This window comes from Genypterus blacodes, unplaced genomic scaffold (assembly GCF_046128005.1).
Source record: "Genypterus blacodes isolate CSIRO-AG114 ecotype Tasmania unplaced genomic scaffold, CSIRO-AGI_Gbla_v1 ptg000156l_1, whole genome shotgun sequence".
Classification (NCBI taxonomy): domain Eukaryota; kingdom Metazoa; phylum Chordata; class Actinopteri; order Ophidiiformes; family Ophidiidae; genus Genypterus; species Genypterus blacodes.
The window spans coordinates 5,242,752-5,257,561 of record NW_027466957.1 but is presented as its reverse complement, the minus strand read 5'-3'; the positions used below and the strand labels follow the sequence as shown (position 1 = coordinate 5,257,561).

The 14,810-nt window shown below is 42.7% G+C and overlaps 3 protein-coding genes across 4 annotated transcripts; all 3 read left to right on the top strand.

Moving 5' to 3' along the window:
• Positions 1–126: 126 nt before the first annotated feature.
• Positions 127–3,349, top strand: LOC143012816 (protein FAM110A-like). 2 transcript variants are annotated; one of them, XM_076166135.1, is made up of 3 exons: positions 127–240; positions 1,317–1,478; positions 1,561–3,349. In XM_076166135.1, the coding sequence occupies exon 3, from the start codon at positions 1,752–1,754 to the stop codon at positions 3,003–3,005; it is 1,254 nt and encodes a 417-aa protein (XP_076022250.1). In that variant the 5' UTR covers positions 127–240; positions 1,317–1,478; positions 1,561–1,751; the 3' UTR covers positions 3,006–3,349. The 2 variants fall into 2 exon arrangements, with proteins under 2 accessions (XP_076022250.1, XP_076022251.1); XM_076166136.1 differs by lacking the exon at positions 1,317–1,478.
• A 1,808-nt stretch (positions 3,350–5,157) lies between these two features.
• mfsd2al2 (major facilitator superfamily domain containing 2a-like 2) lies at positions 5,158–10,326 on the top strand. Its single transcript, XM_076166795.1, has 14 exons — positions 5,158–5,355; positions 5,552–5,671; positions 5,761–5,885; positions 5,987–6,119; positions 6,412–6,490; positions 6,652–6,815; positions 7,304–7,394; positions 7,584–7,705; positions 7,883–7,966; positions 8,108–8,191; positions 8,292–8,404; positions 8,602–8,745; positions 8,841–9,005; positions 9,189–10,326. Exons 1-14 carry the CDS (start codon positions 5,260–5,262, stop codon positions 9,619–9,621), a joined length of 1,953 nt encoding a protein of 650 aa, XP_076022910.1. The 5' UTR covers positions 5,158–5,259; the 3' UTR covers positions 9,622–10,326.
• A 757-nt stretch (positions 10,327–11,083) lies between these two features.
• On the top strand, positions 11,084–14,064 carry fkbp1aa (FKBP prolyl isomerase 1Aa). The gene is made up of 5 exons (XM_076167238.1): positions 11,084–11,171; positions 11,267–11,314; positions 12,478–12,590; positions 12,724–12,894; positions 13,166–14,064. Exons 1-4 carry the CDS (start codon positions 11,135–11,137, stop codon positions 12,853–12,855), a joined length of 330 nt encoding a protein of 109 aa, XP_076023353.1. The 5' UTR covers positions 11,084–11,134; the 3' UTR covers positions 12,856–12,894; positions 13,166–14,064.
• Positions 14,065–14,810: the final 746 nt, after the last annotated feature.

Sequence of the window (14,810 nt, the reverse complement as noted above, 5' to 3'; positions counted from 1 at the left end):
AGCATTAAACAAAAAAAAAACTGGCAGGGTCATGTGGCATCAGGCAACTTCCTTATGGGAGAGTGATTGGAGCAGCCAGGCGGGAGGGGAGGGATCAGGAGGAGCACATGAGTTGTCAAACAGGTTTGTCTTGTGCACTGCTTAGAGGTTTTACACACACATTCACACACACACAGTGCTCAGCGGGACTACACACAGGCCTTATACTGGGTAAAAAGGAGAATCTCAGGAACTCAACAGGTGAGATTTCAATACCAATTCCCAATTGAGTGTGTTTTATGACTGTGTTCAATCAGCTAAACAACTAACCAACGCCTCCATACAAAGCAGCTTGGAGCTTGTCTGGGCAAGACTCTGCGTAGGCCTGGAGTCTTCATGTGAGGCGTGTTGAGCTGTTTACCTGTCCCCCTTTTGTGAGTGTGTCGTTCCGTCTTCCTGTTTCATTCATGTTTGTCTATTTTACCATCCAAAGCTCACACTTGACTCAAATCTAAATCAGAAGGCTCTATTTTGTTTTGACCGGCCTCTCCACATTCCTGGTGCTTTAGTGACACACACACCAGTCTCTTACCTTAATGATCTGATGCGGTGGCGGGGGCACAGTCTAATGTGTTTAGATTGGGTTCAGCCTGTTTATGGAGTGTGAACCTGAAGGCTGATATGGAGGTGAAAGATTGAGGAATGGCTCTATCAGCTTGGGTTTGGCCTGGATCAGACTGGAATGTAAACTATGTGGAGAATGTGACTGGCAGACGCAGACTATACAGGAGACGTATTTTAAACATGCACACACACACGCGCGCAAGACATAATAACCTCTTATGGAAGACGCTGGAGTTCTTAATTGTGCTTCTACAGGATACATAAACCCTCCAAGTTCAATACTGTGACCTTGACTACACTCCAATGATAAACAGTAAAGAAAGAAAATGGATGACTCTGCACATGTCGGTTGCATCTTTTTACGACTTTGCTTAACCTGAACTTTGTTAGCTCAGGAGGAAGACCCCCTCCACACACACACACCCTAGCAACTGGGAGCTTTATTTAAAAATGAAGTGGCATTGTTCTCGAAACAGCTGTTGCTGTGTGTGTGTGTGTGATCTGCTCTGTATGCTGCCAGACAATAGCTTGTTGACAGCTGTCCTGACGCACCTCCCCACCAACCCTCTCTCTCACACACACACACACATTCACACGTCTCCCACTCTTTTCACGGGCCCCATACTGGCTGAAAATGAAGTGTCAGTTTTATTGTGTGATTGTCTGAGGAGAGATGGATGGCTGGGAGTAATTGTTCAAATTTGTCATTGCAGGCAGCCAATGAACTTGTAAAATGCACAGAGTTTCACGCTGGTGATTGGCTGCAGTCTTGGTGAAAGGGGAGGGATTATGGACATGGACTCCTGGTAAAGTCAGTGTCATCCTGTGTTGGAGGACTTAAAGTGTGACAAAGAGATGCTTGCTTGTCTCTTAAGGTAAACGTTGTTCTTCTCTCCTGACAGATTCTGAGGATGTCTATTTTTGTAGTGCTGATGCAGTTTCTGTCTTGCTCAACAGGAAGTCCAAATGTCAAGGCACCAGGGTTCAGCTGACAAAGCCACATCTCTAAAAACTGAAATGCAGCAGATGGTGAGATTCCTCCACAGTCGCACAAATTGACTGAAAGGACCTTCACTCCAAGTTGGTGATCTATACACAGAAACAGAACGAGGACAGGTACGACTACTAGTCTCCATCTCTTGACCGGAATGCCCGTGGGGACTGTCCCGCACTCGCTGAGGCAACCGGTGAGGACTGCCGTCGCTGTTACACCCCCACGCTTGCGGCCAAAGGGGCCAGTGGGGCCGGACTTCCACCGGCAGAGCCCCACAGCAGCCGAAAGGCCAAAGCAGAGTGCAGTGGAGAGGCTGGAAGCAGACAAGGCTAAATATGTGAAGAGTCAAGTAGCCCTGTCGAAGCAGCAGCCGGTCAGGCCTGCTGAGGTGCGGAGGCCTTTGCTGAACCCTGCCTCCGCCCTGCGGCCCACCAGAAGGCCTCTCATCCAAACCAAAACCCAGCCGAGCAGCGTCCCGCTTGACTTGAAGCACCTGAGCAACCTGATCAGCGGAGTGAACGATGGGCCCCTCTCCGAACAAAGTCGCCATCTTGACTGCGCCACGACCCGGACACACAGCTCCCCCTACGCCTCACACAAAGAGGACAGACCTTGCCCGCCTCCCCGCCATGACTGGTCCACTCCAGCTAAGGTGAGATTAAAGGCCTTTGGACCCGCCAAAGTGGAAAACCCAGGATCTCCGGTGTCTTCAGCTGCAATGGCCGTACGTAGAGTGGACGTCATTCCACAGGCCTCGAGCCCTGTGCGTACGCCGTGCAGACCGCCGCAGTTCATCCGACAGCCGCTCCAGCCCATAGCCTTGCACTCCCAGTTTCCACTCCACTTGCCTCTGCGTCTCTTCCACCCGAGAACAACACCAGCGTCTTCTCCTTCTCCTGTGAAACCTGTTCTCGCCCTGTCTAAACCTGACAAGCCCCCTTCCTCTCAGGTTGAGGCAACTGTTCCTGCTCAGCCTCCTCCCAGCCTCCCAGTTTTCCCTCCTCCCTCTCCGTCTTTCACTCGTCTGTCTTCCTCTAGTTCCAGGAAACGCCCCTCTCTGACTCGCTCTAAGTCGGACATGAGTGACAGATATTCCCGAGCTGGAACGGAGCTGGAACGCTTCTTCAACCTTTGTGGTTTGGACCCTACAGACATACGCGAGTTCCCCGGATCCACGTCTGACATTGTGTCCCTTGCACGTTTCCGCAGTGTCAGTGCTCCGGGCTCTGAGTGTGCAGGTTCTGACAGAGAAAATGAAGATGACGACGACGAGGAGGAGGATGCTGCCAATGTTGCAGAGCGTGTTCCCTATGGTGTTTCTGTGATTGAGAGGAATGCAAGAGTGATCAAATGGCTCTATGGACTCCGTCAGTCCAAGGACAATGTTAGTAAGACTACCAACCTATAAATGCATGCAATGTCAAGTGTAACACAAAAAGAGAACATTTCGAAATGAATTATGGTCAAGAGCTAAGTTTATTCTTTCCCAATTCGTTCCACCTCTGTTACTGTTTTCTTTAATTTTATAAAAGTGGAAATTTTATGTTGAAACTTATTAAAGAACAAGTGTTGTTTCTTAATCTGAAGACACCTTATTCTCCTATTATTATTTTGACTTTTCAAAGAGTTTCTTGTCTCATAATGGGGCTGTGATAAGTGTGTTGTTTGACTATTCAGTGTCGATGTGTATTCAACATCATTTTGTGACTGTAAATGGACAAGATTAAAGATTTAATAAAGAAAATGTCATTTTGTTTTTATTCATCTCTACTCTAAATCATGCTAAAACAGTAAAGAGTATTGTGTTATAACTTATAACAGCTAGAACAGCGATCAATAAGTGCAATCGACGAATTAAAGGGTGATATCATACAGTGCAGGATCAGTATCACAGCAGCAGCTTTTAGGGTTCTGTGCTTTGCTCAAGGGCACATATTGTATTCAAGGTCACCAGAAAAAGAAAAGTTTTAGTGAACCAGTTGTTTTTTTACCTGAAGTGAAACCATGACTGTGGGCCTTTGAGTCTGCTGCTCATGTTCATGGCTGCTCCACAAGAGGTCAACATATCTACAGCTGTGGTTAAAATTGTTGGTACCCTTAAGATTAAATAAAAAAATAAAAAAAATTCCCTGAAATAGCTTGAATCCGACAAAAGTAGTTGACATCCACTTTTCTTTATTCCACATTTAATAGAGCAGACACCCTGCTTTTGATTTTCGATGGAGCATATTTCAAATTATACAATAAATAAAAATGACCTGGACAAAATTAATGATACCCATTAGAGGTGATATTGAATCATTGGATTGTAGTAATAATTCAAGAAGAGCATTTTCTTTAATTAGAGTTGCAGGTGTCTTCAATTTTATAATAATAATCATTCAGCCTATTTAAACAAGTTTGCTGTGTGTGGCTACACTGAACATGGACAACAGAGAGAAAAGAAGAGAAATATCTTAGATGAGAAGGAGGGAAATAATTGTCAAGCATAGTGAAGTGTCTCCAAGCAGCCTGATGTTCCTGTAACCGCGGTTGCTAATATTAGCAGGAAGTTTAAGGTCACACGGGAACCACAAACCTCCCTGGACGTGGCCGCAATAAGAAAACCCTGACCCCAGAATGAACAGATGGACGGTCTAAATGGGAAAAAGAACCCAGGACAACATCAAAACAGATACTAGTCTACCTCCAAGATCAACGTACAAGATCGAGGAAGGAAGAGAAAACTAAAAAAAAGAAGCTAACTGGAATTTGTTAAAATGCATGTTGACAAACCATAATGCTTTGGGGAGAATGAAACAGAATTTGAGCTTTTTGTTCAATCACATCAGCTTGTTCACAGAAGACAAAATGAAGGACTGAAAGAAAAGACCAGCATCCCAGCTGTAAAACATGGAGGAGGTGCTGTAATCCATGTTTGGCACAGGGAAACATAGAGCCTAGGCTCAGAAAGCTTCGTCTCAATCACAGGTCAGGATTGTGACCCCGAGAGTGGAACAAACCACCAGCTGAGAGGTGAACAAGTCTGATTCAGAGCTACAGAAAGAGCCTGATTGCAGTGATTGGATCAAAAGAGAGCAACAGTATATCAGGTTATGGATCCCACACGAGATACCAAACAACACAGAGAGAACTTGAGTCCAGTTAAAGAGGCTGAATTAAACTCATCAGTTTTATCAGCTTTTTTTTATTTAAAATGTTTAAATTAATGATTAAAAAGTGAAGTGTCGGTCAATTACAACTGATTTAAGAGAATATTGGGTATTTTTTTAATTTTATTTAAATTAATTACATTTTAATTTTTAACACTTTTAGCCATGTCTGTATCTCATCAGCCATGTAGTTAAAAACGTCTGAACATACAGTAAAATCCTGAATGTAAAGTGTTTCCTCATACATCGGCGTCTTTGGAAAGTGAACAGGTGAGCTCTGTTGTCGAGTCTTTCATTCATTCACTCTTGAAAGCGAGAGGTGGGCTGAATGAGGGCACCTCACTGTCAAAGACAAAGAGCTGCTCAACCAGATTCCAGAGCGGCACTCAAATACGCTTGTGAGGGATCTGCTGTGGTTCAAGTCTCACAGTGGAGGAGTGAAACTTACCTTGGGATTATTTGCATGGACTCGACCTCTTGTGTCGTTTATTTTTCATTACATTTTGGAAGATGAGTTATCTCAAAAACTTGACCAATCACCTGCAGACGTTCAAGACTCAGCTGTTTCACCGCAGCGCTGATAGAGACGATGGCCAACATCAGAGGGTGAGTTTACAAGTAGAGATGTTGTTCTAGTATTTCCATAAACACTTATTTGTGACCAGTGTTTAACCTTTTCATTGCTGTTTCTCTCAGATTATCCTTGTTATAAATTCCATAATGAGACATTTTAAGCCATTTTTAGATACATTGTTGCATTTCTCCAACATTTCCTGATGGGTCTTTGCTCTGGGGGTCACAGGGGTCAGGGGGCATCCCTCTGGTCAGGAAGATGTGCTTTGCTGTGGGTGGGGTCCCAAATCAGATTACATCAGTAGCCATGAATGTTTCTCAACAGATTTTTCTTCTGGATGTTGTACAGGTAAAAGTTTAAAGCATTTGATACATTTGAAACTTCTGAATGTGCTTCTATATTTAATGTGCTACTTAAAGAAATGATGTTTTTAACAGATGGGGGCCTTCTACGTTTCCATGATTTTATTTGCGAGTCGAGCCTGGGATGCTGTGACCGACCCGCTGATTGGCTATCTGGTGAGCCGCAGCCGCTGGACTCCAATCGGCAAACTGATGCCATGGTGGGTGGAGCCACGTGTTAAATCTTGAATTCAGTGATCAGTCTGATATACATCTTAAATTCATCTTAAAATCACCCGAGCCGTCGCTGTTTCTCACGCAGGCTGGTTCTCTCCATGCCGTTTGGTGTCCTCTCCTACCTGCTGCTGTGGTTCATGCCACAAGGCTCAATGTCTCAGGCTGTCAGCGTGCCGTGGTTCCTCACAGCCGCCTGCCTGTTTGAGACCCTCATGAGTGTAAGTCAGTGTAAGTGCTGCAGACAAACGTATCTCCCATACGTCCACATCCTGAATGCGTCCATCTCTCCACTATCCAGTATGTTGCTCTTCCATCTACAATTCCCCCTGGTGCAGATTCCTTTTTTCTTTTTGCTCTCATGTCGCCATGGTGACAGAATTTCATGCTATTCCCATGTCAGCATTATCACTGCCATTTCCCTCTAAGCTGTGTCACCATGGCTACTGTGTTTCACACTTCTCCGCCGCTGTCAGTTACTCTCATGTTTTCTCCTCTGCCGTCCATTATCAGTGTTACCATGTCCCCTACCTCTCCCTCAACATGTTCCTGGGGGGAGATCACAGAGACAGAGACTCTGCCACGGCCTACAGTAAGAATCCACAGCCTCGCCCTCATCTGGAAACCACATATTACAGAAAACAAAATGTTGGGCTGGGTTTGGAAACCATTATCAAACACTGATCTCCTCTCTCTGCTTGTTCTTACTTGTCTTCCCCTCCCTGTCTGCATATATTTGTTGGTCTTTGTCAGGAACGAGCGTAGAGATGGTGGCCATGCTGTTGGCTTGTGTTATTCAGGGTCAAGTTGTCGCCGTGTATAACACCGAAAAGCAGGAGGCCTGTCAGCAGCTGGAGCAGGCCGACGGAATATCTCAGAGCACGTCTTCGCCTCACATCGCGTCCCTCCAGGGAACGGTAACACTGCTGTCACATATGTTAAAGTGCAGTCATGATGGTAGAGTCAGGAGCTGAAGTAAAACGCTAAAGGAAGCCACATTCTTCTGTCTTCAGCAGAGCAGCAGCTTTAAACCTGCACCGTCCCAGGGATATCTGGTTACCCTGTTATTTACTGGACTTGACAAAGGCATTGTTCAACATGTGTGTGTGTCCTCGAGCACACGTTCTACAATATTACACAATGTGGAGAAAAGATTAACAACACTTACAGTACAATACAGTTCATTAAAAGTATTAAACATTATAATTTTGGTGGTTTTGTATCCCTTTTATTTACAATTAAATCCCTTACTGTACTTTTCAAAATCTCAATAATAACGCAATATAAAAAGGAAAGAATTAGACATACTATTTATAAACTGTAAAGTACTGCAATCCCAAAGTATGAACAATCCTTTTGTCCCAATGTTTGTGTTTGCGGTCATATTGTGCCTTTCCTTCCCCAGCAAAAGGCTTTCGTGAACTCGGCTTTAGTCATGGGCGGCGTGTTCTTTGTCTGCAGCCTTGTTCTCTTTTTGGGGGTGGAGGAGCAGCGCGGTGAGTCAGTCAGTGGGGATAGGGTTAAGAGCTGCCCAATATACAACACAATGCTCGGATAGTTTAAATAACCTGCATGCGTCAATATATCAGACTGATTCAAACTATCTATTCAACTTTCATTTCATTGAGTCTTTGGATGTAAAGTGAGCGTTTTGTGGTTGTAATCAGAGCTTTTAATGTTTTCAGCTCCCCTCTGCTCTGATGAGAAAGTACAGCCGTCCTATTTCGCCTCACTTAAGTTGCTTGTCCGTCACATTCCGTACCAGCGGCTGGTGCTTGGCTTTGTGTTCAGTGCTCTTGGATTTCAGGTATGGTTGGACACGTACGTCATTCATATCCTCACATATTCTTTTCAAACCTTTATTGAATCTAGCAGAGGTTTGTTGACATCCCGATAAGTAACCACATAGATACATACCTGCACTTGGGTTTTTGTTGTGTTTGTGTTTTATACTTGAGTCATTCTCTTTCCTGTTCTATCTCAGATGTCCCTGGGAAATTTTGCCATTTTCTGCACTCATGCAGCCGGACTGGGACCCCATTTCCCTCACCTCCTACTGGTTCTACTGGTATAATGCCCGACTACTTTCTTTCTACTCTACTAAGATGAAACTGCAACCTTTTTAAAAGCTTTCCAATGATTCCACAAAGGCTTAAGAGAACAGATTGACTGTGAACTTAAAATGAAAAAGGTATCAATCATTTCACAGGCTTCTGCCACAGTAGCAGTTCCAATATGGCAAGCGACCCTTCTCAGAATAGGAAAAAGGGCAACCGTTTTCATCGGCCTATCAGTAAGGAAGCATGAAGTCCCCTCTTAATAACTATAATAAATGATTGCAATTACTTTCTGCACCTTGAGCTCACCGTGGAGCCTGTTTATGTCTCTCACAGCTCTTCATTCCAGCTGTGATCATCGTTGCCTGTTGGCCTAGTAACCTGCCCGTCTTCATGATTATGTGCGTTGTGATGGGATTCAGCTTGGCAACCCTGTTTTTACTGCCCTGGTGAGTCAGACCCTGTCAAAACAAATCAGAGTCAGAACCCAACGCCACACTTATGAATCATTCACATCACGTCAGTGATGACCCGGACATCCTGTCAGGGTAACTGATGAATATGTGTTAACTTGGCATTCATTTGAAACACCCACAAACAATTGTTTACTGTTTACATCTGATATAGCAGCTTGTATGCACTAAAGGTCCATGCTCCCTGATGTGGTTGATGATTTCACCATGAAGAATCCCTCCTATAAGGACCTGGAGCCGCTGTTTTTCTCCTGTTATGCTTTCTGCCTGAAGCTGGCTGGAGGCCTGTCTGTTGGAATCTCGACCATGACATTACAGTGAGCCAATCTCTTCCATTTGTTTGTGTTAATGTGTGTGTGTGTGTGTGTACATCTCTCTGTGGGTCACGTATGTGTGTTCTTATTACTTGCAGCTTTGCGGGTTACAGTGCAGGTGCGTGTAGCCATGGTGATGGCGTTGTGACGGCTCTGGTGGTGCTGTTCTCACCAATACCCATCGCACTGCTGCTGGTTGGGATGATCTTTTTCCGCTACTATCCAATCAATGAGAGACAACAGGGACATGTGACCACAGCAGAGTGAGTCTCTGTGAGGTTGAATGTTTTATGAGGAGACATGTATGAATCTGTTTGTGTACAAAGGAGGAACAAAGCTGCTGCAATTTTTTACTCAAAATGTAAATGAGTAAAAATCCTGATTAATTGCCTCCAGCGATTCTAAATTAATTCTCTCTCCTAATTGTTTTTGGTTCCTTCATCTAGCCATGAAGCTCCATCTTCACCTGACCAAACAGATGATGCAGGGCAGCAGGCAAGTCTTCCAAAGGCCCACGCTAGTAAGAAGTCAACTCCATCCAGCCACTTATCCTGTGCAGGGTCCAGGCAGGCTGGGGCCAATACAAAGGCTATTACCTTGGACATATCACATTTGTCTCCATGTAATTACAGTCATTATTCTAAGAAAAGCTCAGTCAAGTCAAACGCAAAAAAATCAGCAGGTAGTAAAGCAGAGAGTCCTTCTAGAAAGTACAGCAGGCCGACATCAGTCGTCCAGTCCAGTGTAAATCCTCAGTATCAAACACAGAGACTCTCCCAGCACTCATCTCCAGCTAAACAGACGGCTAATTTGGTTGACCATGAGCATGGCTCTCTCTCCAACTCGTCAAAGGTTGAAACTAAAGTGACATGGGTATAATCATGCTAGGTGAGGCCAAATCTCTGATTTTTAAAGCTAACTGCATACCCATGAGACGCCCACACCATGGTTATTGGCTGATTAGATTTGTTGTAAGGGCTGTGTGGGTGTATATGGACGCTGCTTGCCTGACTGAAAACACTTGTGTGGGTATGAAAAACCTTGAAAATCACTTTCAGTGATGTTGTTTTGTTTTTATGACAAACACATGCTACCTAAAGTGAACAAAATGAATGTGAAAGTGATCAGTTCATGTGTGTTACTCAACACTGTAATGATTATTCCCTTCATCTGCTAAAACATATTTTGGTGAACTTCATATCCAAGCTGTGTACTTGAATCCTAATTTGGTGACGGACATCCCTTATTCTGTTGTTCTGTTTTGCATTTATGTTTTGAACCAATTTCTAGTCACTTGTTTCAGAGCTGAAGTTCTACCTGTACTATTTTACACACATAAAAGTCTATTTATTAAATGCACACTCTGTAATTACAATGTAAACAAAAACTAGTTTTGGAACCTGTGTTCCCTCAGAAATGTACTAAGCTCTCTTTTATTTTGAAATGTTTCTAGTGTTATTTCTTTACATTTGTTGTAGATATAGTGGTATTTAAAAAATAGACATTCATTACTGTTTTGTGTGTAATGCTAACAGATATGCAACATGTTGATGGCCCATTGCCAGATTCAAATATGAAATCTTTATAAATAAAAAACAAGTTTTATTACTTTTTCTATTTCACAGAGCTACCACACGAATGAAGTATGGGTTAATTGTACCGTGTGGACGTATAAGGGGGCGTGAAATGTTCTGATCTATAAAAGGGGGACCCTGCAGAAAAAGTTTGGGAACCACTGGAGTAACTGATCAGTGCTGCCCCTGGTGGTCGAAAGCAAAATTGCATCAATATGTTGGAGTATTTAAAAAAAGTATCTGCAACATAGTGTCCAGCCACCAGAGGCAGCAGTGAGCACAATGCCGAACAATTTATTTCCTATGATTTCATGATAAATGTCAAACAAACATCTCAACTTAAGCTGAAAATACACATTTAAAAAAATCTGGTAAAACTTACAACAGAATTTCAATAGGTTATAACGTGCAAGCACACTAGATTTATTTGCTTAGTGTCTTTCCGCTGACACAGTTTTGTTATTAATCTAAATATGTACACAACGTTGTCCACCATAAAGTTTAAAAACCAAGACGCTGCAAATATGATACTCGATTCATTCTGTATTAAAAAAACGCGACTTTCATTTGACAGTAATTACAAAACTGATTTATATGACATAACCCGCAACATAATGTTTTAGATCCATGCCGCTCGCAGTGGGTCTATACGTGTTAAGTTAAAAAAACAAACATATTTTAATGTTAAGTAAAGCTACTTTGCTCCAGTGAGGTTGTGTCCAATAGGTGGGCTTGTGTGTTAAAGCCCACCCTGCCCCTGCTGGCTGCTTCTGCTCACATTGTAGGGTGGGCGACAGGAAGAACACACGGGAGACAAAATGGGAGTAGAAATTGAGACCATAACTCCGGGCGATGGTGGGAATAATCGGCTTTTTGTTACATTATAATATTGTTTTTCAATTACTGAGGTTATTGTTTGTTATGATGGCCGTTTTCTCCCCCATTTTCAGGACGAACATTTCCGAAGAAGGGCCAGCGCGTCGTTGTTCACTATGTCGGTGAGTGAGGAGCTGGAGGAGGGCAGAGAGAGGGACACACAGTCGGGTAAAACCGCTACATGGAGCCCGTTAGCTGGTGTGCACGCCGGTTATTTCTGGATTTATTGGAAGGAATCAAAGCAGCGTCGGCTCATTGTGAAACTCGAACCTAGACACACTGGATTCCCGGTGCCTGGCTGTGGTCATTCGAGCCTTCATTCGTAAAATAACGGTCAAGACAGCCACTGTTTGACTTGCGCGGCGCATCTATTTGTGGAATTACGGTAGAGGAACAGCCATAAAGCACAAATAAAGCTCTTCGTAAAGGACGATTTACACATTGAATATAGCCTTGATTCCCATTCACAACTACACACGTGTAAATTTGAACGAATTGTTTATTACTCGTAGAAAAAGTGTAACCTAAGTGTAACAGCTATACATAATAATTCTTATATTCAGTGGTTGATGCTGTACACACAAAGTGACTTGTGTACCGGAATGAGCTGTAAATGAAAACCACACTGCAGCATTTCAGACAGATAGGCGGTTTACTCTCTTTAATAACTGATAACGATTCAGCTATAGATCAATGAGAATTTTCGGGAAAACCTTTGGACGGCTGAAAAATGCGAGATTAGATATTTTGAGTGAAATTGACAGCATGTTTTCATAAGATGTACGCACCATTCAATCACGCGCCGCCGTTTTTTATTCGCGTGTGTTGCCGTGTGCGCTTATATAAAATGTTTTAATCATATATATGTTTATAAAGCATGCTTAGTGTTGAGCCTTTTCTTTTTAACCTCTTTGCTTGACCGTAAATGTACAAATACCCACATAGCTGCAGTACTGCGGGTCTGTGCCGCTATCATGCAGTGCAACTTCACTTTAGCTGCCCCCACATGTCTCTATGTTGACACCAGACATTTACACACTCACTCCGTGTTATTAACCGGCGACCTCGTCAGTTAAAAGAACCAAAACCGGCCGGTAATCGGTACCGGCAGATGAATACGGTGGCTGCTAGGGAGCTAACCGGTCCCCCTAGTCGGCTAATGTTAGCTAGCTAGCATGCAGGGTTCGCACGCTTATGTGGGGTAGCTCTAGTAGTAAAGATGTGCCTATGTGTACTTCGTTATGTATATTGGGGGGTTTTAAGCCTTTTTTCTGCCTGTCATTAGGCACCCTGGCAGATGGAAAGGTCTTCGACTCCTCTAGGTCCCGGGGAAGGCCCTTCAAATTCAAGATTGGCCATCAGGAGGTTATTCGTGGATGGGAAGAAGGAGTAGCCCAGGTGAGGAGGACCCCCTTTAGGAGCTGATATCCTTTACTATCAAGGCATTCATTGATTTTTAAATCACAAGACCACTGTGTCCAGCTGCTGAACTTTAAACCAAACCTCTTTTATCTGCCTATCTTGTCTGCAGATGAGTGTAGGTCAGAGGGCGAAGCTGATCTGCTCCCCAGACTTTGCTTATGGCAGCAAAGGTCATCCAGGAGTGATCCCCTCCAACGCTACTCTCACCTTTGATGTTGAGCTGCTGGGTTTGGAGGCCTGAAACATGTGCACTCACTTTAATTCCACTCAGATTTTCAGGGTAAGATGTTGTGATGGGATGCAATGGTTGTTGAGTAGACATACAGGGGTTATGCCTGTGTGCGTGCGTGTGTGTATCAGTACGCTTGTTTAGTTTCTGCTTCATCAGTCTATAACGTGATTTCAGTGTGTCTGCTCATTCACCCATGCTGTGACTTTGGTTGTGATTTACCAAGTGATGTTACAAGCTTACTTGGTAGATGTGTAAACAAACGTCAGGGTCCTTCCTCTGTCCTGATCCCAGCACTAAACCTCCCTCTCCTTCACTCCAGGTTGACTCCTATCTCGGGAACATGGAGGAAAATGTTAACAGATGATTCCTGCTCTGATTCCTGCATAGGACCTATGTCTATAGCTTCACTACGTCACTCTCCTTTAGATACATTCAAATTGTGTTATGTCACTTGCTTTAAAACTTTATCCTTCGTATATATTTAGATTCCGTACAGTAATAATAACTCATAGGCCATACTTTCCCATGTATTTTGTCATATACTGCAATGTATTTTGTACGGTGATGTTTTTTTGTTTTTATTTGATTTCCAAATTTATAGTGTGTCTCACATCAGGACCATGTTTTAGATAAGTGTCATCATAGAAATTTTGAATCAATCTCATTCCTGTGGCTGTGTGGCCTTTTCATTAAAACTGTATTGATTGCGGGTAATGAATTGTCTTGAATAAAAAAATAAATTGTTGTTTGACACATGCTATTTCTATGAAATATCTTTGTGATACATGTTCTTATTTGGCTTAATTAGAATAAATGTGTATGGAATGCATTGTTACCAGGGAGAATTCATGATCAAGCACATTATTTACATGGATAGACATTTCTGCGAGTGCAGGATTTGCTTCGTCTATACTACAGCAGTAGTACTTAATTTATGGAAGTACAGTTTTTTTGTCTCAGAAAAAGTCTCACAACTGGATATCATCTGTCTTTTGACTTGTAAAAACATCTGGGGAAGGTGCTTTGCCAAAAGTCTTATGGGAAAATGTTGATGTCAGGCAAAATGTTGCTTGATTAAATCTCCTCACAAAGATTTTTAGGCACATCTCAGAGATTGTGATTATCTTTATTTCAAGGAGTTGTGTGTAACAAGCTGTAGGTGTTCTTAAAGGTCTGTTCTTTACATTAAAAACACATTAAAAGAGTCATTTTAACACATTTTGCCTTCCCACGGCTGTTTTGTTATCTGTGTTGAACGTGAGCATTCCAGTACAAAACAAACAAACTGCAGCAAATTGGCTGATAAATAAATGAATATGTATTAATGCAGCACACTAACAGAACATTTAAAGTATCTCTTCAAATATTTTGCAGTTTCTTGTGCAATTCTGTTACAGTTCATCCCTTTAGTGTGTCCTTACTGGTGGGAACTTTAGTTTGAAGCAATGCCAGTCAATGCAGCAATAATAACATGGAGGACAAATGACTCAGCAAGCAGTTACAAATTTAGAAGTCCACTGTTGAACGTGTCGCTGCTTTGGAACTAACCTAAATAAACAACTTGCTGTTAAGCGACCCATTTTGTATTCTTCCAGTGTGCAGTACAACAGTATGTGCTGTTCCAACCATAAACTGCACTCTGCTGTCCATTAAAGGTTCCAATCCCCAACACGAGGAAATAAAACTAACAACCAAACCATATTGGAAAAATCCCTGAAAGCTAAAAATCGCTCTTTTTTTTTTGCATAAGACTGAAATTGGCAAACATAGTAACATTCATAATATTACGTGGTTCCAATTTGACCATTTCAGTTAGCACATGAACACACCTGTGAGAACCGTATTCACATTGAAGTTATTCAGTGATAACTTGTAATAAATACCATTATTATTCTAATTTAACTGAAACACAAAGCGGTGAAAGCAGTCTACATTAATGCAAAGCTTTCTCACATCATTTGTAT